The 22,172-nt window shown below is 45.3% G+C and overlaps 1 protein-coding gene across 3 annotated transcripts in view; it reads left to right on the top strand.

The window, feature by feature from the left end:
- The first annotated feature begins 13,975 nt into the window (after nt 1–13,975).
- The window catches only part of EDARADD (EDAR associated via death domain), a 67,186-nt gene continuing 58,989 nt past the window's right edge, over nt 13,976–22,172 (top strand). For 2 of the 3 annotated variants that reach the window (XM_045802322.2, XM_045802321.2), the window contains exon 1: nt 13,976–14,148. In XM_045802322.2, coding sequence (XP_045658278.2) covers nt 14,118–14,148 — 31 coding nt within the window. In that variant the 5' untranslated portion in view covers nt 13,976–14,117. Of the gene's footprint in view, nt 14,149–16,065; nt 16,209–22,172 lie in introns of all 3 variants that reach the window. The other variant, XM_045802320.2, reaches the window with a different exon arrangement.

The raw sequence follows: 22,172 nt of genomic DNA, 5'->3' as shown, positions 1-22,172 counted from the left end.
CAGTTTCTGAGCAGAAGTTGGATATAATTCTTACCTTTATTCCTCTATAGGTAAGGTGTTTTTATTCTCTGGCTTATTTTTCCTTTGTCATTGCTTTTCCGAAGTTTGAATATAATATGCTTAGGTATAGTTTTTGTTTGTTTTGGTTTAGTTTTCATTTTTGTCATTTATCCTGCTTGGTGTTCTCTGAGATTCTTGGATCTGTGGGTTGGTCTCTGATATTAATTTAGGAAAATTCTCCATCATTATCACTTCAAATATTTCTTTTGTTCCTTTCCCTCTTTCTTCTCTTTCTGATATTCCCATTACATGTGTGTTAAAACTTCTGTGGCTACCTCTCAGTTGCTGAATATTCCAGTTTCTTTTTCTGTCTTCTTTCCCTTTTCTTTTCCATTTTGGAATTTTCTACTGTCTTATCCTGAAGCTCTGAGTTTTTCTCCTCAGCCATATCCCATCTGCTAATGGGCCCATCAAAGGCATTCTTTATTTCTGTTATTTCTGTGGGTTTTTTTTTTTTTATTTCTAGCATTTAAAAAATTTTCTTCTGAGAATTTACATCTCCCTGCTTAAGTTGTCAATCTGTTCTTACATGCTGTCTACTTTATCTGTTAGAGCCCGTAACATATTGATCATAATTTTCAGTCCTCTGGCTGATAATTCCAACACCCTTGCCTTATCTGAGCCTGATTCTAGTGCTGTTTCTTCAGATTGTGTTGTTTGCCTTTTTAGCTTGCCTTGTAATTTTTTCTCGATAGGCAGACTTGAAGTACCAGGTAAAAGGAACTGCAGTATGTAGGCTTTCAGTACATAGGCCTTTAGTAATGTGGTGGTGAGTGTGGGGCAGAGGAAGCATTCTGTAGTCCTATTATCTGGTTTCAATCTTCTAGTGAGTCTGTGCCTCTGGACTACAAACTTCACAAATGATTCTCAGTCCAGTCTTGCCCCTAGATGAGACAAACTGCTAGAGTGGGTTGGAGTTGGCTCTTTCCTTTCCCGCATGGGGAAGGTTAGAGCCAGCTGAAGTTGGACATTTCCTTCCTCCAGGATGGTTAGGCTGTGATAAAACCCCAATAGTTTAGGTTTTGGTAGAATAGTTCCTCTGAAGGGGAGGCCTTTTTAAGAACAGAATGCTCTGAGTGTTTCAAGATGATTTTGTTTCTCCTCTTGTTGCCAATATTCACTGTGAGAACCTGGTCAAACTCCTGGAGGTAAAATTCATAAAAAGGTGTGGTCCCCTCTGGAGGTTTTTTTTTTTTTTAATTGAGATTTTTATTTTTTTTATTTTAATGGTTTTTTATTATATTGTGTTAGTCACCATACAGTACATCCCTGGTTTCTGATGTAAAGTTCGATGATTCATTAGTTGCGTATAACACCCAGTGCACCACGCAATATGTGCCCTCCTTACTACCCATCACCAGTCTATCCCATTCCCCCGCCCCCTCCCCTCTGAAGCCCTCAGTTTGTTTCTCAGAGTCCATAATCTCTCATGGTTCATTCCCCCTTCTGATTACCCCCCCTTTCTTTATCCCTTCCTTCTCCTACCGATCTTCCTAGTTCTTATGTTCCATAGCTGAGAGCCCTCTGGAGGTTTTATTTCTCAGAAATCCACGCTGAGCCTTCAGCCATTGACCAATCACAGTTCAGGGTTTCCTGCCTTAATACTAATTCCAGTGAAGGTGTCTGTTTATGGGTTTCTGTTCTGGTAGATTGTAATCCTCTATACTGGCCTGTTGGTTTCTCCAGTCTTGAAAGCAGTGGTTTGCTCTGTGACCCCACTTCTCTGATGGACCTGAGGAGGGCTGTTGACTTTCTGGTTTGTTGAGCTTTTCACTTGTTGTCAGGGAGGAGTGATGATGACTTTAGGCTCCATGCTGGCCATTATATAGTTTTAAGTATTTGAAAGCAGAATACTGATTTTATTGTTGTATCAATATACTTTTGTGATTATCGTTAATGTATCATAATTCGACCACTCTATTATTATTGAACATTTAGGTGCTTCTACTGCTCCTTTATTTCTTAGTTATACTTCAGCTGAAATGATTATGTTTGTGCGCTTAAAATTATTCTTCTTTGGATTATTTTTTTCTTACATCCAAGTTCACACCCATAACCCTCAATCCCAAACTCTATTAAGAAAATGACTGTAATATTCATAATTGATTGGATGTTTTGGTTGGGAGAGGAGGATGGGGGAGGAGAGAGATGAAGATTAGTCCTCTTTCCACACTTTCAAATCTTTGCACTGACTGAAATGAAAAATGTCTGAGTATCATAAGGAGTTGCCCGTTGAAACAAGTTTAGTGACAATCCGTCCTCTCCACTAAAGGAATAAGTAGTCCTGAAACTGAGAAAGCTTTTATTGAAATGCTGCTGATGGGCGTTTCTAAAATGCAAGTTCTCAATGATCACAAAACAAAGGTCAATTTAATTCTGTTAGCCTACGAGAAATTATATCCTACAATGTGCAACTTAAACTTCCCCTTCTGTTTCAACTGAATTAAACTTCTCTCCGTGCTAATTGCGTCAACTGTAACTTACTGATAAAGAAGTACAAGTTACTGCCCCTGAGGCTGCTGTTGCCGATGCTGGTTTGAGCTAGTTCACCGCAGGTCCTCTTACTTGTATTTGCCTTTGGTGCCCTCTACCTTTCCTCTTGGTGCACTTCCTTGCTCCTCTTCATCATTTCCTCCCTTCCTAATGTTCCCCCATTACCCCGAGAAAACCTGATTGGATTAAAATAGTTGATAATAGCATGAAACTATTTGCAATTTAAAAGAGATCAAAACAGTGTGACACAAAGGAATGAAATGCTAATTGGTATATAATCTCAGATAGGAAAAGTTGCAAATCATCTCAAATATGCTAACCACCACTTATTGTGTAAAATGGATAAAAAATCAATTTTACTTTCATATTTATGTCATAGCCTGCAATATTGAAATTTCATAATCTGGAAAATGAGAAGAATGAAGGAAAATTTTTCAAGTGACTAATTCTTTGCAAACAGATCAGCCTGAAACAGTGTTTATTGGGGGGGGGGCACAAGGTAGGTCGAGACTGATTTTTGTTAAGTAGGCACCTTTATGAAAACTATTTCCAAATTATCTATTTAAATTTTTAACTAAATAATATATACATAAATAAATATTTATGTCTAAAATTAGGACATTACAGAAAAAGCTAAAGTCTCTTGAAGCATTCATCTCTTCCTATCCTGGTTATCTTCCCTTGTTGCCCAGAGATAACCATTATTAGCCATTGTTATAAATTTGGCATGTATCCATCCTTACGAAAACAAGAAAAGCTTTATCGAGGTATAATTATCATACACCCAGCTACACATACTTAGACTGTACCCTTTGGTAAGCTCTGACATGCATGTACACCTATGAAAGCATTACCCCGAGCTCTATGTGCTGGACCTATCCATCCCCCAGGTTTACTCATTTCCCTTTGTCATCACACTTCCTTCCCAACCTCCATCCTAGACACCCACTGATCAGCTTTCTATCACTATAGATGAGTTTGCATTTCAGTAGGTTTATATAAATGGAGGCACACATTATGTACTCTTCCCTTTTTCTGGCCTCTCTCACTCAGAATAACTATTTGAAGATTCATCTGAGCTGTTATGTGTGCAAGAGTTAATTCCCTTTTTTTTTTAAAGATTTTATTTATTTATTCAACAGAGACAGAGACAGCCAGCGAGATAGGTAACACAAGCAGGGGGAGTGGGAGAGGAAGAAGCAGGCTCATAGTGGAGGAGCCTGATGTGGGGCTCGATCCCAGAACGCCAGGATCACGCCCTGAGCCGAAGGCAGACGTTCAACCGCTGTGCCACCCAGGCGCCCCAAGAGTTAATTCCCTTTATTACTGAGTAGTGTTCCACGCTAAAGGTATACCTCAATATTTTTACCCATTTACCTTTTGATGGACATCTGGGTTGTTTCCAGTTTGGAGTTATTACAAATAAAACTGCAGTGAACTGTGCACAAGTCTTTGTCTAGATGTGTGACTTTTTAAAACTTGGATAAATATGTAGAGTAGCAAGATCATGTTGTAGGTGCGTATTTAAATTTTCAAGAAAATGCCAAATGGTTTTCCAAGCAGGTTGTACTCAACATTGCAACCACTGGGTGGAGGATTCCAGTTCCTCCATATCCTTGTCAACATTCGGCATGATCAGTCTTAAATTTTAGCCTTCCTAACAGGTGTTAAAGTATCTCATTATGGTTTTAATTAGAATTTCCTAAAATGCTAGTGATGTAAGTGTTTATTTGCCATCTTCCTTGGTGAAGTGTTTCTTTGAGTGTTTTGTCCATTTTCATTGGGTTGTTTGTTTCTTTATGTGTTGAGGGTTCTTTTCATATTTTGGGGAAAAGTCCTTTGTCAAACACATCATTTGCCAATATTGTCTCCCAGCAGTGGCTGGACTTTCCATTATTCTAAGTTTCTTTAGAAAAGGAAAATTTTAAAAATTTGATGAAGGCCAATATTTCAATTTTTAAATAGGTATGTATTTTTGGTGTTGTACCTAAGAAATCCTAGCTGAACCCGAAGCCACAAGAATTTCTCCTCTGTTTTCTTCTTATAGTTTTAGGTTTTTATATTCATGCACATTGCTTTCAGACATGGTTTAATTGCTCTTGAGTGAATAAGGGTGGTAGGTACACATTTAATTTTTTTAAGAAACTGCCAAGTTGTATTATTTCTGGCTTCATTTTTTCCTTTATTGGCTTATTAACCATAACTCTTATTTGTTATTTTGGTGGTTGTTTTAGATTTTATTTATACATCTTTAACATATCACAGTACAGCTTTAAATGATATTTTAACAATTCCTGCATTAGAACCTTAGAAACATATACTTCCTTTTCTCTCCTCCAGGCTTTTGAGTCATTGTTGACATTAATTTCACTTCCACATATATTATAAACCCCACATATATTGTTACCATTTTGCTTTAAAAATCTATTAGCTTTTGGGACACCTGGGTGGCTCAGTTGGTTAAGCATCTGCTTTTGGCTCAGGTCATGATCCTGGACTCCTGGGATTGAGTCCCTGTGTCAGGCTCCTTTCTCAGCAGGGGAGTCTGCTTCTCCCTCTCCCTCTGCTCCTTCTCTCTTGCCCTCTCTCTCTCCCTCATTCACTCTCTCAAATAAATAAATAAAATTTTTTTTAAAAAACGATTAGCTTTTAAATACACTGACCAAGAAAAAAATCCTTTTCTATGTAACAACATATTCATCATTTGTTCTTCATGCCTTTGTGAAGATCCAAATTTCCATCTGGTGTCATGTTCTTGTCTGCCTGAAGGTCTTCCCTTAACAATTCATTTAGTGCCAGTCTGACAAAGACAAACTCTTTCAACTTCTGTATGTCTAAAAAATACGTCATCTTTATTTTTGCAATACATTTCTACTGAGTGTACAATTCTCAGTTGACAGGTTTTTTTTTTTCTTTCAGTTCTTTAAAAACATTGCTCCACCATCTCCTGCATGGTTTCTGATGAGAAATATGCTGTAATTCTTCATTTTGTCCCTCTGTAATGTATCCTTTTTCCCTGTGGCTGCCTTACGACTGTCTTTGTCTATGGCTTTGAGCAAATTGATTATGTGAGGCTTGGTGAAGTTGTTTTCATGTTTCTAGTGCTTGGGGTTCACTGAGCTTTTTGGATCTGTGGGTTTAAGGTTTCCATCCAATTTGGAAACCTTTCAGCCATTACCTCTTCGAACAATTTTTGGTTCCCCTCCATCTTTCCATTTCAGGGTTTTCAGTTACATGTATGTTAGGTGGCTTGAAGTTGTCCCACAGTTCATTTTTGTTAAATTATTTTTTCTCTCTGAGGCTCATTTTCAATGCTTTCAATTGCTGTGTCGTAAAGTCACTAATCTTTTCTTCTGCAACATCTTATCTGTTGTTAATCCCATCCAATGTATTTTCCCCTCCTTAGGTGTTATAGTTTTAATCTCCAAAAGTTTTATTTTGGGTTTTTTATTTTATTTATTTTTTTAAAGATTTACTTATTTGTCAGAGAGAGAAAGAGAGAGCACAAGCAGGGGGAGTGGCAGGCAGAAGGTGAAGGGGACTCCCTGATGATCAAGGAGCCCAATGTGGGGCTTGATCCCAGGACCCTGGGATCAGGACCTGAGCTGAAGGCAGATGCTTAACTGACTGAGCCACCCAGGCGTCCCCATTCTGGGTTTTTTAATAGTTTCTGTGTCTCTACTTAGCTCACCAAACCTATGGAATACAGTTACAATAAAAGCTGTAATGTCCTTCTCTGTTAAGTCTAACATTTGTGTTAGTTCTGGATTAGTCTCAATTACCTAGTTTTTCTCGTCATTATGAGCCTATGTTTTCCTACTTCTTGCAAGCCTAGTAATCTCTGTATCCCAGACCTGTGCATGTACCTTGTTGGGTACTGGATATTTTTGCATTTCTATATTTTGTATTTGTATTTATTGAGGTTTTCAGGATGCAGCTAAGTTACTTGAAAAGAGTTTGATACTTTTGGGTCTTGCTTTTAAGATTTGTTGGGTGGAACTGGGGAGGGCTTGATCAGTCCAGGCATAATTATTCTAATTATTCTGCACTACTGGGCAAGACTCTTCTGTGTACTCTACCAAATTCCCATGAAATAGAGGTTTTTCCAGTCTGGTTGGTAGGGCTAAGCACTATTCATGGCTCTGAGTGAGCACCAGGTATTGTCCCTTCTAATCCTCTAACATAGTCCCTCTAATCATCCTTTCTCCAACTGTGGGTGATTTCTAACATGAACGCTTCCATCAGGAAATGTCATGCTGAGTAGTCAAGAGGGGCAATCCATGGGTCTCTGAGGAACTTTCTGTGAAGTCTCTACAGCCTTCTGTCCCGTGACTTCTAGCTACATCTCTTCCCATCAGGGAATCATAGGCCTTAGAAAGGTCTGTGTTCCCTTTCTCTGCACTGTAGCCTGGAAATTCCCTTAAGGCAACAAGCTGGGGCAATCATAGGAATCACCTTGCTTATATCCTGGCTCTTAGGAATCACTGACCTTTTTTGTCTGATGTGTAGTGCCTTAAAAACTGTTGTTTCATATATTTTACTTGGGTTTTTGTTGTTCTTGTTTCAGGCAGGAGGGTAAATCTGGTTCCTGTTACTCTACCGTGGTCAGAAGGCAAAGTTGATATGTATCCGTTTCTTAAAATTTTTACATGTAGTTATAGAAAACATAGATTGGCTTATGTCTACCCCTCATATCATTTTGCGACTTGTTTTTTCATTTAAAATGTTTTTTAGCTGGTTTTTGGCAGCTTCTGTAAAATACTGCATTGCATGACTATATTATGTATTTATTTATTCTCCTGTTGATTGGCATTTAGGTTGTTTCTAATATTGGCTGTTACGAACAAGGCTGCAACCAACATTCATATGCATGCCTCCTTGTATCACATGTAGGTGTTCCTTTAGGGAAATTTTAGGTCAATTTTAGCAAACTTAGCAGTTTTAGGTCAAACTGCTCTTCAATGTGACCATATCACTTTACATTCCTACACTGTATGAAGACCTCTTTCTTTGCAATCTTGCCCGTATTTGATATTGGCGAGCTTTTAAGTTTTTGCCAGTCTGCTAGCTCACTGTTGCTTTAATTTGTGTTTCTCTTATTTTTATAAGGTTGAGCGTCTTATCATATTTTTATTGATCATTTTGGTTTCTTCTAGGAATTTTCTAGTTAGTCTTTATCTAATCTTATATTATTTTTTAACATACTTTATTTAAATGAATGCTGACAGCTTCGGATGCTGATCGTTTATTATATATATATATAAATTATATATTATATACTGTTCTATTTTATAATTAGAAATACAAATATTTTATAATTAAATTTTATTTTATATTTTGTTATAGTTATAAAATAGAATATTATATATAATTTCTCTAAGTTTATCCCCATTTTATAATTTTCTATTGCCTTTATGGTGCAAAATTTGAATTTTTATCCAGTTAGGTTTATCAGGTTTTTCTTTTATGTCTGTTTCTTTTTTGGCCTTAAGAAAGCCTTTCCTGGGGTGCCTGGGTAGAGCAGTCAGTTAAGTGACTCGTCTTGCTTGCTGCTCAGGTCGTGATCTTAGGGTCAAGAGATCCAGCCCCAAGTTGGGCTCAGTGCTCAGCACAGAGTCTGCTTAAGACTCTCTCTCCCTGTCCCTCTGCCCCCCCACCCCCCCAAATAAATAAATAAATATTGTTTAAAAAAGAAAGCCCTTCCTGCTACTGAAGTTATTAAGACATTCTCTCTTATAGTCTCTCTTAGTAATTTTAAAGTTAAATGCTTTAATATTAGATATTTCATCTATTTGAAGCTTACTTTTGTGTATAAGGTGAGGTAGGGATATAAATTACATTGTTTGCTATCTAAATAGCAAAATATCCCAATACTATTTTTGAACTGTCCATCTTCTCACCACTTACTTTAAAAAAAAAAAGATTTATTTATTTATTTATTTATTTGAGAGAGAGAGGGCACCTGCGTGTGTGTCAGTGGGAGAAGGTGCAGAGGAAGACAAACCCAAGCAGACTCCTCGCTGAGTGCGGAGGCTAAGGCAGGGCTCGCCACACAGACCCCTGCGATCATGACCTGAGCAGAAACCAAGAGCTGGATGCTTAACGGACTGAGCCACCCAGGCGCCCCTCACCATTTAAATGTCTCTTGTCATATAGCAAATTCCCAAAAGATACAAAAATCTGTGCTTGAATTTTTTCTGCCCCCATTAATCTTTTTTTTTTTACACCAACTCCTTTAATTACTGTTGCTTTATAATATCTTGCTATCTTGTAGGGCAAATCCCCCCACTTTGTTATTCCTTCTCAAAATTATCTTATTTATCCTTTCATATACATTTGCAACTAGTTTCATGTTCTAAGAAAATCTTATTAGCTTCATTGGGATTTATTAACTCCATAGATTAATTAGGGAATCATGAATATCTTTACAATATTGAAGCTTCTTCTTTTTTTTTAATTTTTATTTATTTATTTGAGAGAGAGAGAACGTGAGCTGGGGGCCCACCTTCCTGTCTTAGCTCAGAATGAATTCTAAATGACGAGTTGTTAAAATAATTTATTTAACAATGGATGATTTTGTAGATTTCTGAGTCACCAACTTGAGCCTGTGTTCCACATTGGGGGGGTGCACAACCCAGGAAACTAAGTTCTGGGGTGCTTACTATACAGGTTTTCGCTGGTCACTGATAACACCAGGTTTTCTTCTCATCTGTCCTCTTCTAACAGCAGAAACAACAAAATCTCCTCCAATTACTTAGGTTTCAGGGTTTAATGTGTAAAGCTCGTCCCTCTGAACAGATTTTTCTCTCAAAATCTGGAGCAAGAAATAAACTGTATTCACTAAGAAAGCAGCTGGAAGATGCTGAGCATGATGGCCCGTAAGATCAAGGCACCGGCACACACCTGTGAGTGGTCAGATCCCAAGGCTGGAGGAAGATTCTAGAATAAAGTGCTCATTAGCGAGCCATACCTTCTCTCCTGTCTCCTTACCCCTCTGCACCTCCCCCTTCCTATCCATGGCCTTTGAAATGTTTTAGCAACACAACATACTGAGAATCACCCACACTGTGCGACTCCGTGGAAAACCAAACACAGCACAAAAACTGGTTTTCTAGCTCATGCTTCTGGATGGTAAATAATTCAAAGCAAGCTGGAGGAGGAGGCAAGAAGGCATCTCCTAGACTCACGGCCTCACTCACCGATGTTCTGAAAGGCCAGTACGGGGTCACGTGCCAACTGCCAGAGTCAGGGTGAAGTTGCCACCGCCTACCCACGTGGACTGAAAGTGGAAATGGTGATTCTCTGGAAGAAACCTGGGGCATTACTATGAGAAGTCAGATGGCAAAACCGTACAGAGATGTAATCTTCTGTACAAAAAAGGGCTTTTCTGTAAGTGAGTAGAGGAAGTTTAAGAATTATTCATGTTTAAATATAGGCACCAGAATGCCATGTTCCTTGTCAGATAGGCTTCAAATCAGCAAAAATGATAATATTTTACTTACATAAGTTTTTTAGTCCCTCTGTTAACATTTTGGAATACATCATTTTAACGCACACCTGCAAATTTGTTAAGCAATCACTTCGTATGAGACAAGGAATGCTTAAAAAGGCAACAAAAGAACATTTACAATTTTCAGACATGAGCTTCCCTCACATTTGGATAAGGATGCAAATTCAACTCTGTAATAAATTACAGTGCATTGTAAAGATTAAATGCACTCAAGGATTGCGTTCTCTCCTTCCTCCACCCTATCCTACACACAGCTGCCAGACTAATCCTCCAAAAACACCAATTTTCATGTGCTGCTTTTCAAAACTAGCTTCCTGGCTTCCTGTTGCCTGGAAAATAGTCTCAAATGCTTTCGTCTGGCAGTCAAGGCTCTCTGTGATGTGCACCCTGGCAAACGTGTCCCTCTGCTTCTTTCTTCCACTGTGCACAAGTGTGGTGATCTCAGGCTAGTTATTTAGAGACCCATCTCCCCACTGACCCAGCAACGGTCCGTGCATCTCCTAGACTCACGGCCTCACTCACCGATGTTCTGAAAGGCCAGTATGGGGTCACATACCAACTGCCAGAGTCAGGGTGAAGTTGCCACCACCCAACCACGTGGACTGAAAGTGGGAATGGTGATTCTCTGGAAGAAACCTGGGGCATTAGTATGAGAAGTCAAATGGCAAAACCGTCAAGGTCCCCTACGACTGCCTTAACACACTCCGGACAAAATTTAAGGAGACAAGCAAACGTATTAACTCCCACTTAGGCCTCGTCCATCACACACAATTCCACAAGGCTGAATCAAGCAAATGCAACTGAGGGAGGCATTGTCTCATTCTGGAACAAAAGGAGCCTCCCGTAGCCCCCAATCCATGCACTACCATTATAGCTCTAGCCACTTTTGTATACATCAGTCCCTGTCCGGGAGCCCAGTTCGCTGGGGTCATTTGTGTACAATGGACATATCCTCAAGAATATAACTTTTTATCTCAGATTGCATAATTTTAAATAACACTGAACAAAAATGGGGTAAAGTGAACAAAACAGCATATTCTGTGATGAATCAAATGAAATATATTTTGAGTTGCGGTTTTCCCCCATTTAAAGATAACATTTCTGATAACTGTCATTATCCGTGAAAAGACACAAGACCAACAGTTTTTTTTGGGGGGGGTTTGGTTTTTTGCATGTGTGTTTGTGTGTATTTTTCCACTTAAAGCTGTAGCCATATTGTCACGAATAAAGATCTCAAATTTGCCTGGAAGCTTTCATGGCAAATTGCCGGTTTGGGGATAGTCACCACCCAGCCAAATGACTTCATCCATCATTAGTGCCTTTCTTCCACACATACTCTCTTCCTGGCATAAACATTTGGTACCCTGGCTCTACAGGGAAACAGTGTCTGTAAATCTCTCTTGATCATAAACTCCTAAAAGTTGGGGACTCTCACTTTGGTTTCCCCAGGGCTTCACACTTTGTTTGGTGCTTGGGGGGCAATGGGCAGTTCAAAAGGTATGTTAATGCTCTCACTCAACTCATTGCTCGATGCTAGGCACCAACACTGTAATACGTATCAGTTTATTTCTTGTAACAAAGGCAGTAGGAACTTCTCCCAATCGACAAAATTCCAAGGACAGAATGAAGGCAGGAAGGGAGCTGGTGTATTTGTACCTACTATGTGAGAGACACTGGTTTAGGGATATAATATATATATATATTCCACTGAACTGTCACAATCCTGCAAAATCTTACACGCTCAGACTTTGAACTGTCACAATCCTGCAAAATCTTACACGCTCAGACTTTGTAACCCAGACTCAGTGTCAGGCCCATGAGTCAAATCCAGCATGGTTGAGTCTGTGATGACCAAGTCCACTACCCATTTATCATGATTCTGAGATTCATGAGTGTGTATGTACTATTAGGAAATGTCAAAAATGCCCATTTTAAAGAGCGTTTTAAAACACTGGGTAGCAATAGAAGCAAAAGCAGAATGACATACTGTGATGACAGCAAATAGTTTGGGTGGGAACCCTTTGGGAACTCTGATGGATGAGAATTGTTTTTAAATTAGTTTTTTGTAAATTGCAAAAAAAGCGCTCCCATTTGCAGTGCACACTTTATAGTTCACAAAGCACGTGGCAACGATCAAGATAATGATGGGTTACAGTCGCAACTCATAGAAAAGGAGGTACAGGGAAATTGAATGCAAGGAAATAATAACCTACATCCACGGTCCATCTGCCTTGTAAAGAAAATCAGCCCGAAAGTGCATCCCCGCCGCCTCTCTCCTATCTGACATACTACAGAATGGCCGTGATACCAAGATGCAGCAGAGTTCAGGGTTTTGAAAAGCAGACCAGCTGCGGAGCAATGACCGAGCTTGCGCAGCTAACAGGATAGCTCAACTTGGTACGTGGTTCCCGACACCGACTTTCAGAAGTGATTCCATCTTCATGAGACGTCAGAAAGAACGACAAACCAAACCTCAAAATAGATTCGGAGAGAAAACACTCTTAAAAAAAACTTCCCTTCATGGGGTGCCTGGGTGGCACAGCGGTTAGGCAGACGCCTTCGGCTCAGGGTGTTATCCCGGCGTTGTGGGATCGAGCCCCACATCAGGCTCTTCTGCTATGAGCCTGCTTCTTCCTCTCCCACTCCCCCTGCTTGTGTTCCCTCTCTCGCTGGCTGTCTCTATCTCTGTCGAATAAATAAATAAAATCTTTAAAAAAAAATTTTTTCCCTTCTTATCAGAAGCAGACCAAAGGGAAGTTTATCCTCCCACTTGCTAAATTCCCCAGAAAGCTTCCTCTAGAAGGTTGTACGCTCTTCAGACGCCCAGCAGGACCCTCCTGAGGCTGGCACAGCTTCCACGGCATAGTCCGGAGAGTAAGACACTAACTTAGAGAGCGCCATGGGCCTCAGGGCTACAAAACAGATGATGATGAGAGGCATAAAGCAAGCCCCTGGTCACCAAGAGGGTATGTAGACGTTGCTGCTTTTCCGCGTTTTTCAAAGCTGAGTTTTTAGCTGGAGGCACCTGCTTTATGATAAATTGCTAAGACCGTACACTAAAAGCTATTATGTTAACTCTTACAAACCATTTCCTATCTTTCCATTCTCGTGTGCCAAGGCAGACATGGATTATTTAAAATCCTGAAGAGAGGCTATTAAATTTAAATTGCCTGTAACCTTTGTGTAATAGACTCATGACTGATGATAGGTTTAGTTAAAATGTAAGTATTTTAAATGTATTCTTGGTAAACGATTCCAATCTGTGCTCCCTTAAGTAACTGGTGCCTAATCCCTTTTCGATTAAACCGTAGCGCTCTTCTATTAAGGTCCCATTCTGCATTTCCGAGAGAACCCCGAGCTGTTTTTCTCAGCGGCTGTACGGGTGCGTATCAGGCGCCCTCTTTTCACTCCCTTTGTGCAGCATCTACCCTGGAGGTCATGTAATAACTGATCCCAAAGAAAAACTCAGATCGAAGTCAGTCGTGTGTGCCATCAGGCAGCGGCATACTCTGCCTGAAGACGAGCAGGCAGGCATCTCAGCGCTGGCCTGCGTCGGGAAAGCTGTGTCCTGGCCACGGGCGCGATTAGGGAGCCAGCAGAGCGACCCGAGACTGCAGCCCAGCGCTGGGCTAATCATTTCTTCGCAGCCAGGCGTGGGCCGCGCACAAACATCAGCTCGCTGAGCCGGGGCGCGAGGCTGCAAGGACGCCCGCTGCCGACGCTGGCGACGCTCCGGGCCCTCGAGGGCCCCTCCCCGCGCCCCGGCCGGGCCAGCGCCTCGGGAGGGAGGGAGGGAGGGAGGGAGGCGGCGGCGCGGAGCACGGGCTTTGCTAATTGCCGAAGCAGGAAGTGAGCGCGAGGAGGACGCCGCGGAGAGTCTGGGAGGCGGTGGAGGTGCTGCAGGAGGAGGGGCGCGCGGCGCCGCGGGGGTGTGCTGCGGCCGCGTCGGAACTGCAGGGCCGGCCGGACCCGCCATCCCTGCGCTCCCGCTCTCCTGCCCGGTCCCCGAGGCCGCGCAGCCCCGCTCGGGCGCCCGTCCGCCCCACCGCGCCCCATGGCTTCTCCGGACGACCCTCTGCGCGCAGGTAAAGTGACGCCGAGCCGCTCCTTCCCCGGGAGCGGGAACCGCGGGCCCGGAGCTCGCGGGGCGGCCGCAGCTGCCGCGGGACTGTCGGGGCCCAGCCTCCCGAGACCCCCGGATTCCCCCCTGCCCCGGGGCGAGCCGGGTCCGCGCGGGGTCGGGCCGGGGACGGCGGCAGCGCCCGGGCCCCGAGGGCGCGGCGAGCTTCCCCCTCGCGGGCGGGCGCACTGGCCCCCAACGCTCGGCACCCCCACGCGTGCCCGGGGCGCGTCTGCCCGCTTCCCACGCTGCGGCCGCGCAGCTTTTGTTCTGGACTCGGGATCCCAGGTTGAAACAAGCCTCTCAAACTTCTCCGGCGGCCAAGAGCGCAAGGAGTGATTTTCATCCCCCCCCCTTCCTTTCTCCCCGCTCACATGCCTTCTCAAGTCTCCTCTTCTCTCCTCATTTTCACTTTTATTTAATGGTTTTGTTCTGTATATTGGCCCTCAGAGCCTTTTCATAAATGTGTACGCACGAAAGGGAGAGCCGGATCCCACCTGTGGGATCCCACCTGCAGAGGCCTTTAATCAGAATGGCCTCCAGTTCTAGCCTTAATTTAAAATGCTGTGTGTACCTGAGGACTGAGTCTAGGTTTTTCTTTAATCTCTTATTTGGATTTGAAATCCTCCTCAGACTTCACCTTCCAGGATTCCTCCGTCCTTGCTCTCCCACGGTCTTGGCCGGATGGATCCCCCGTGACTGTTGAACACAGGAATGAATGAACGATATGTTCCCCAGGGCACACTGGGGCTTTTTCTTGTTTTGCTGAGGTTGGAAAGGCTAGGGAGAGAACCATACACACAGATACAGAACTGCATGTAATTGCTTAGGTAAACCTGCTTCCTAGTTTATTGCTTGGGCTTGGACAGGGCTGGAACATTCCGCCATGAGTCTGACTTGAGCAGTTAGGAAGAGACAATATCTGGAGGTGAGTCAGAAGACAGCGACATTGGCATCCTGGTGTGCTGGGTTTGGGAGAGTTTCCTGGAGATTCTAAAGAAAGCTAAATTCTTCAAGTGGGGAATGGTAAACATTGTATTGATGGGAGATGGAAAATAAATAAATAGTCTGGATATCCTTTCCCTCCCTCCATACCCATTATTTGGGAAAACAGAAAGGGAGGGGAGAAATCCTCCCACTCCCATCCCCACTCACCTCCACATCCTCCTCCTCTTCCAGGAACCTAATGGATGAAGCACCAAGAGGTGTTAGGCCTGTTGTTACCAACAGTGGTCTCCATCTCATTCAGTGGTCATGGTGAAGGGGATTCAAAAAGATCTTGGGGATGCAGGGATCCATTGAATGGGGATAAGTGTAAAATCCGCTTGGGCCCCTAAAAATTAAGGGTACCAGAGAAGACAAGGCTCAGGAACACAGGCTTACTAGTGAAACAATGTGTAAAAAGCTTCAGTGAGTCACTGCGTGAAGAGGCCACCAGGGCAGCGAATACGGTCGTAGGTGACCCTACGTAACAGCACTACAGGATCTGGATTTCCCATGGTGGTCTTGGTCGGCCCGGCCCTGCCAAAATGGATGCTCACAACCTGGAACAATAGGTTTGGGAAGTCCCAGCACATGAGGCATGATGAGAGGGTAGGATGATAGGAGGGTGTCCTTCGGAAGGACTCTGTCTCCTTGACTTTAAGAGGGAGAACCCAAATCTGTAGGTGAAATCTTTTGGGCTACAAAGAGGGGAGAAGCCTCCTAAGGTAGGGGTCTCCTTGTCACTTGCGAAGATGTCGGAGAACCTATTCAGACAGCTCAAAGAGGTCCTCATGTCCAGCCATTCTCACTCTGGAATTCTATCAATAAGGTGAGGGTTCCTCCAGTTAAAAAAAGACTAAAATGACTTCCCTTTCTCCTGTGTTTCTGTAACCTCCAGGACACACCCAGCTACCCCTTCCAGTGCTGTAATGAAGCCCCAGATGGTGCCCATTTGTGGAACTCGTTAAAGGCAACGTTCACGTGTACCCCCATCAAGTACCATGCTCCCTCACCTGATTTCCTACACTCATCTCCCACCTGGTGTGTGCACACCTGCCTTTTACCAACCCCTTCGCCAAACAGCAGCCAGAGTGGCCTTTCAAAGACATATCAGTTCCCGTCATTTGTCTACTAAGAAACCTGCAGTGATTTTCTAACAAACTCTCAGTCCTTACAAGGTGTCAGTAGTCGGCACATCCATCTCTAGCCCTCCAACTGATGTCTGTTCTGTCCCTGCCTCTCTGCCCTTCAGCCACTCTGCCTCCTTTTCCCCTGGAGAGCCCTCATCCCTCCTGTCTCCGAGCCTTTGTACAGGTGATTCCCATTGCTGGGAAGACCCTCTTCGTCTCCCCCCACCACTCCTCACTGCAGTTACCTCCTTCTTATTCTTCAGACTTCAGCTCAAAAGCCCCAGGGTATATGCTCTCCATGCGCCCTGTTCTTTCCTTTCTAGCGCAGGCCTCCGTGTCCAGCTGTGGTTGTGTCACTGCGGTCTCTCCCCAGCTCACCTCCAAGCTCTGGGATGGAGCGCATGTCCCCTTAGCTAGAACGCCCGACACAGTGCTCAGCACATAGGAAGCCCTGGTTAACTCCTTATTGCCTCATCGAGTGAGCGAAAGGATTTAAAAATTTCACCTCAGACGCTTCAAACTGGGCACAAAAAGCTTTCCTTGGATTGACATTTTAGAAACTTCATCAAGTTAGGCGTGTTCACTGACTTCACTTTTTAAAGTTAAAAAGAAAAAGACATTTGTATCTGCACCTGCGTCTAACAGAGGTGTGTGTTTACTATTAGACCACGTTATGAGATGAAGGGAAGGAGACGACTTTTTACATGGAGAAAACGTATGAGACTGTTGGGATCACATGGAAGGAAAATAGTCATTCTAGTTGCAGTTGCTATCTTACTCTATCTCTGCCACTAATAAAAATCTAACATGGGATGAGTCAGAATCGTCTGTCGGAGGTGAGGAAAATCTGGCTCGCGTTCATACAGACGTGAAAGCCAGGAAGGAAGAAAGAGGCTTTGAAAGCCTGGGTGAGGAGGTGGTGCGATTCACTGCAGTGAGCTAAGTGCCCAGGGCCAGCGGCTGCGGGCATGTGTCCTTCTTTTGTTCTGGGGTTCCTTCTGCACCGCGTGGCCAGGCTGGTGGCTGGGAGCAGCTCAGGACGGTGCCTAGTCACGTCTTACCTCTCCCCGCCCCTCCCAGCCCTCCTGTGGGCTCAGGTGGGTCCCAGGTGGCTGCCTGCCCTCCTGGCAAAGCCCAGTAGCCCTGGAAGCAGAAACCAGGACCGGCCAGTGAGCGCCGTGTTTGACAAACCCTACTGGCCAGCTCTTGTTCAGATGCACGAGGGAGCCATGGCCTGCGGCAGTTTTGCCTTCTCCCTCTCCCCTTCCCTCCCCGCTTCCTTCACTCCTTCCCTGCTGGTGAGCTTTCCCAATGCCAACTTCCTCTCTTTTCCTTTCTTGCATGCCTGTCTTCTAGATTTTCTTCTCTCTCTCCCAATTACTTCCCCTTGTCTGAATCTCCTCTTTGGTCCCTTTGTCCCCTCTCTTCCCTCCTCCTTCCCTGCCCTCTCTCAAGCTCCATCCCGTCTGTAGGCATGAGCCTGACTGTCACACTGCATGCTCGGCCACCCTCCACAGAAGTCACTCTTAGGTGGGCACCTTCCCGAGCCCCTGGTCCTGCCCCTGCTCTGAGGTCTGAGGATGACAGAGCGGGGCTGCTGCAGAATCAGGCCGGAGGAGAGGCTGAATCCTGCATCCACACCGCCACCCAGCATTGCTGTTCTGAGAGCTTTCGGGGTCCTGATAGGGTTAGGACTCTGGGGCTTCTTCAGAACCAGGTACGTGAAGAGCCGTAGGTCAAAAGAAAAGCCATCGCGCACACACACAAAATAATCATGAAGGAAAAATAAGTTAACTCTGAAATCCCGGGTTCGAAGAGTTGCCTTGAATTCGTCACTAGGAAGCACACAAGGCCTTACTGTCTTGGCTCCTGGTGCCCGGGAAAGGCAGGAAGCTCTCTGACACGCTTCCCTCCTTGTCGCTCCCAAAGAACATCCTTAGAGGCGGTGGGTTTTGTTTTGTTTTGTGTTTTTTTTTTAATTCTTTTTAAAATTTTATTTTTTAAATTTTAATTCTGGTGTAGTTAACATACGGTGTTACATTAGTTTCAGATGTACGATATAGTGATTCAGCACTTCCATTCATCACCCAGTGCTCATCACAAGTGCCCTCCTTAATCCCCATCACCTGTTTAACCCATCCTCCAAACCCTTCCTCTGGCAACCATCTGTTTATCCTCTATAATTAAGAATCTCTGTTAATTCGTTTCTCTCTTTGTCCCTTTGTTCATTTGTTTTGTTTCTTAAATTCCACGCATGAGTGAACTCATATGGTGTTTGTCTTTCTCTGACTTATTTCCCTTATATTGTCTAGCTCTGTGTCATTGCAAATGGCAAGATTTCATTTTTATGGCTAAATAATATTCCACTGTGTGTGTGTGTGTATAAGCATATATATGCACTACACTTTATCCATTCATCAATCGATGGACACTTGGGCTGCTTCCATAATTTGCTACTGTAAATAATGCTGCTGTAAACATTGGGGTGCACGTATCCCTTTGAATTAGTGTTTTTGTATCTTTGGGTAAATACCCAGGAGTGTGATTGCCAGATCAGAGGGTAGTTCTATTTTTAACTTTTTGAAGAACCGCCATATTTTCCACAGTGACCACCGGTTTGCATTCCCACCAGTAGTGGGAGAGGGTCCCTTTTCCTCCACCTCCTTGCCAAGAGGCGGTGTTTGAACCTCCTCGGAGGAACTGTGTCTAGGCGCTGTTGGCCGTCGTCTGCTGTGACTCGTGAAGGGAGATGTCAGGACAGGGCGTGTGTTGCAGAATACGAGACTGTGGCTTCTGGAGAGGCTGTGGGGTGCAGTCCGCGGTCCTAAGTCTCCCGCGGAGATTCGGGTCTCCGAGTGGATGAGGACGGATGAGGTTGTGGACTTAGAGTTGATGCTGCGATGACTAGTGCTGTGGGGGACGTTGGGTGAAGGTATTTTGCACATGGGAAGGACGTGAATTTGGGGGGCCAGACTGCATTTCCCCCAGGAAACCTTGTTGCCGTCCTAATCTCCCGTAGGTCAGGGTGAGACCTGATTCGGAGCTAGAGTCTGTGCAGCTGTAATCCAGTTACAATGAGGTCATGGGAGTGGGCCCTAATCTCCTGTAACTGACATCCTTATGAGAAGGGACAATCTGGACGGAGATTCCCCCACTGTCAGTGGTGGTCAGTGCGTGAACTTCTAGAAACTCTGAAAGTAGTGGAGAACAGGCACAGATGGGCACTAGGTAAGTGGGAGCTCTAGTGGAATTTTGGGTGAAGGTGCGATGGACGGTGGCATCTTGTGTCATAGTGACGTCAGCCCGAAGATGCTCTTTTGCCTCTGGGGCCCCTGCTTCTCACCACGCACCGACCTTTAGAGCTGGAGGGACATGTGGAGGCTCTCTGTTCCCCCGTGAGTATTGCCAACTAGGGACAGGAGGCCCCGAGAAGCAGCCTGCCTAGTTGGCTCTCACCAGAGGTCTCCAAGAGCGAGGCCCGGTGCCCTCGCCAAGGGCCATGCTGTGTGAGTTCACCCTGGGCCTCTCTCAGGCCTTTTGAGAACATTCCGGATGTTCTTACAAATTAAACATTGTCCTCACTGCCAGCACTGGGATCCTTTTGGGTCAGTTGCCAGCTGATTTAGTGTGGTCTGTGCCCTGCCTAGACTCACCCATGCAGGAGAGGCCAGGTGGCTGTGGGAGGAAAGGACTGCCCGAGACAGCAGAGGGACAGCCGAGAGCTAGAGAAGGTACCCGTGCGGCCCTGGCCTGAGCTCCCATGGCCCCCCTTGTTTGTTTTGGCCCCTCCTGTGCCTCCTGTCTCCTCTGATATCAGAGCCTTGCCTGGGGGCCCTGCCTGCTGTTCCCTGGGGCCTGTAAAAATAAACATTTTAATGCTCCCAAATCAATGATTTGATCTTAGAGTTAGTGATATTGTAAATGTGCAGCCCCAGGAGCTCTCAGAAATCCTTTAGGACAACTTCCTACTTCCAGACCAGTGTCAGATAACCAGGGTCAGCCCTCCTCCACGTAATCTTCTTGGTGCACAGCCATCCGGGCCTTACAAACAGAGGTAGTTGAGTGGGAACCACAGGACTTTCCGGCAGAGGAAGGCGCAGAGTCAGGCAGAGCACGCTGGGCGCCACGTGGGCCTGGCTGGTGAGCGAACGTGGCACGATGTGTGTGGAAGAACTCCCTCCACGGTCTGACCTGCGTCAGGGGTTCCAGCGAACTCCATCAAAGGCCCTGAAGGTGCCGAACCCACGGCCTTTTCTGATGGCCCTTTCGCGTTGAGGCCGTGCCTCAGACAACGAGAAACCTAAATTCATTGTGCCCTTCCCGTCGCAAGTTCCATCTATTCTCAGAGATTACGGACCAAAGCAAGAGACTTGGGGCCTCCAGACAGGTGCTGTTGCTGGGCTGGCTCTTCATGTTCACCTTACAGCCTCCGGAGACGTGCTCCCGTGGGTCCGAGGCGGGCGGACGGGGTTGCCATCTGTCTCCCGGCCCGACTGCGTTTTACGGGGGAAGGAGCCTGAGGCAGCAAGCGCTTAGGGGAGTCACCAAGATCACATTGCGAGGCTCGTCCGAGGTCACCCCTGGACCTACTCAAGGCCAGACCGCTGCTCTCAGCAGCGGCGTGGCGGGGAGAGCCCAGGCCTTCTGCACCCAGCCCACTGTGCCTTCATTTTAACTGTGCTGTTGGCTTCCTCACTGCGGATTTTGGTGTGATTCTGCCTTTCCCAGCCATGCCCTCCATTTCCTTCCTCTCATGCTGATTTTTCTACAGGAAACGGCACTAACGTGTCATAGATGTAGTGGGCGGTATGTGCACAGATCCTGTTGAGGGTCGTTTAGAAACCCCCCCCACCACGTACCCCAGCTCCCCAGCTCCTGCACAGCCCCTGGACCTGAAATTCTATTGTTACCTGCTAACATTCCACACCACGGGTGGGGGGCTTGTTTTACATCATCATCGTCCAGCTACACTTTAGTGAAACTGGAATTATTGAGGCAAGGCTGTGACAGGAGGGCGGGAGGAAGAAACTGGAGGTGGCGTCCACCACCCTCTCCCCAGCCGGGAACCAGATCGAGAAGCATGGAAAGGAAAAACTCAATAACCACACTTGGTATGTCTGGCTGGATGTATCTGGAGTCCACGAATATGTTGTGTTCTCTCCCATCTCTTGGCCTTTGCCCATGCTGTTCCCTCTACCTACAATGCTGTTCCCCCCCTTCTCCTGTCTCACTTCAGCTCATCCTTCCAGGCTCAGCTGTCAGTTCCCCTGCAGGCTCTTCTCTCCTGCTGCTCTCTCCGCATGGCCTCTGCGCACCCTGGGCTGAGCACAGGCTGCTCCTCTCAGTTCCATATCATTCTGCACTTCTGTGACTTCACACTAAGGGCTCTGTGGTGTAAGTGCCTATTCCTTGGACCACACAAGTCCTGCGAACTCAGGGTGGAATGAGCACAAGTGGTTCTTACTTTATCCCATGGATTTAAATCCATTTTGAGTCTGTATTCTACTGGGCTGCTAGGAAATTCCAGCTTAGTCTGAATTGGGGCCCCGGCCCCCTTGTTAGGGTCACACAGGGACCTGAGAGGATGAGGTGGTGCTGGGAGAACTAGGGAGGCATCTGGGTAGGCATCGATATCCTTGGGGTCAGGCAGCGCTCTGCTTCTGTGCCAGACACAAATCACGGTTTCTTTGCTAGAGCGGAGGAGTCCCCTTTGTGCATCCCCTGATGTGGCCTTGCTACCTCTGGGCCCTTCCAGGGACCAGGGCACAGTCCCCTGCTCCATGGGAGGATGCTGGCAGAAGGCTGTCTCCATGCGTCCCCACTCCTCTGGGCCACCCCATTTAACCTCTCCAGTGACTAGCCTGTCAAAAACCAA

This window comes from Ursus americanus, chromosome 6 (assembly GCF_024610735.1).
Source record: "Ursus americanus isolate L20-20 chromosome 6, mUrsAme1.1.p, whole genome shotgun sequence".
Lineage (NCBI taxonomy): Eukaryota > Metazoa > Chordata > Mammalia > Carnivora > Ursidae > Ursus > Ursus americanus.
The sequence above is the reverse complement of the archived record's forward strand: the minus strand, read 5'-3'. Positions and strand labels throughout refer to the sequence as shown.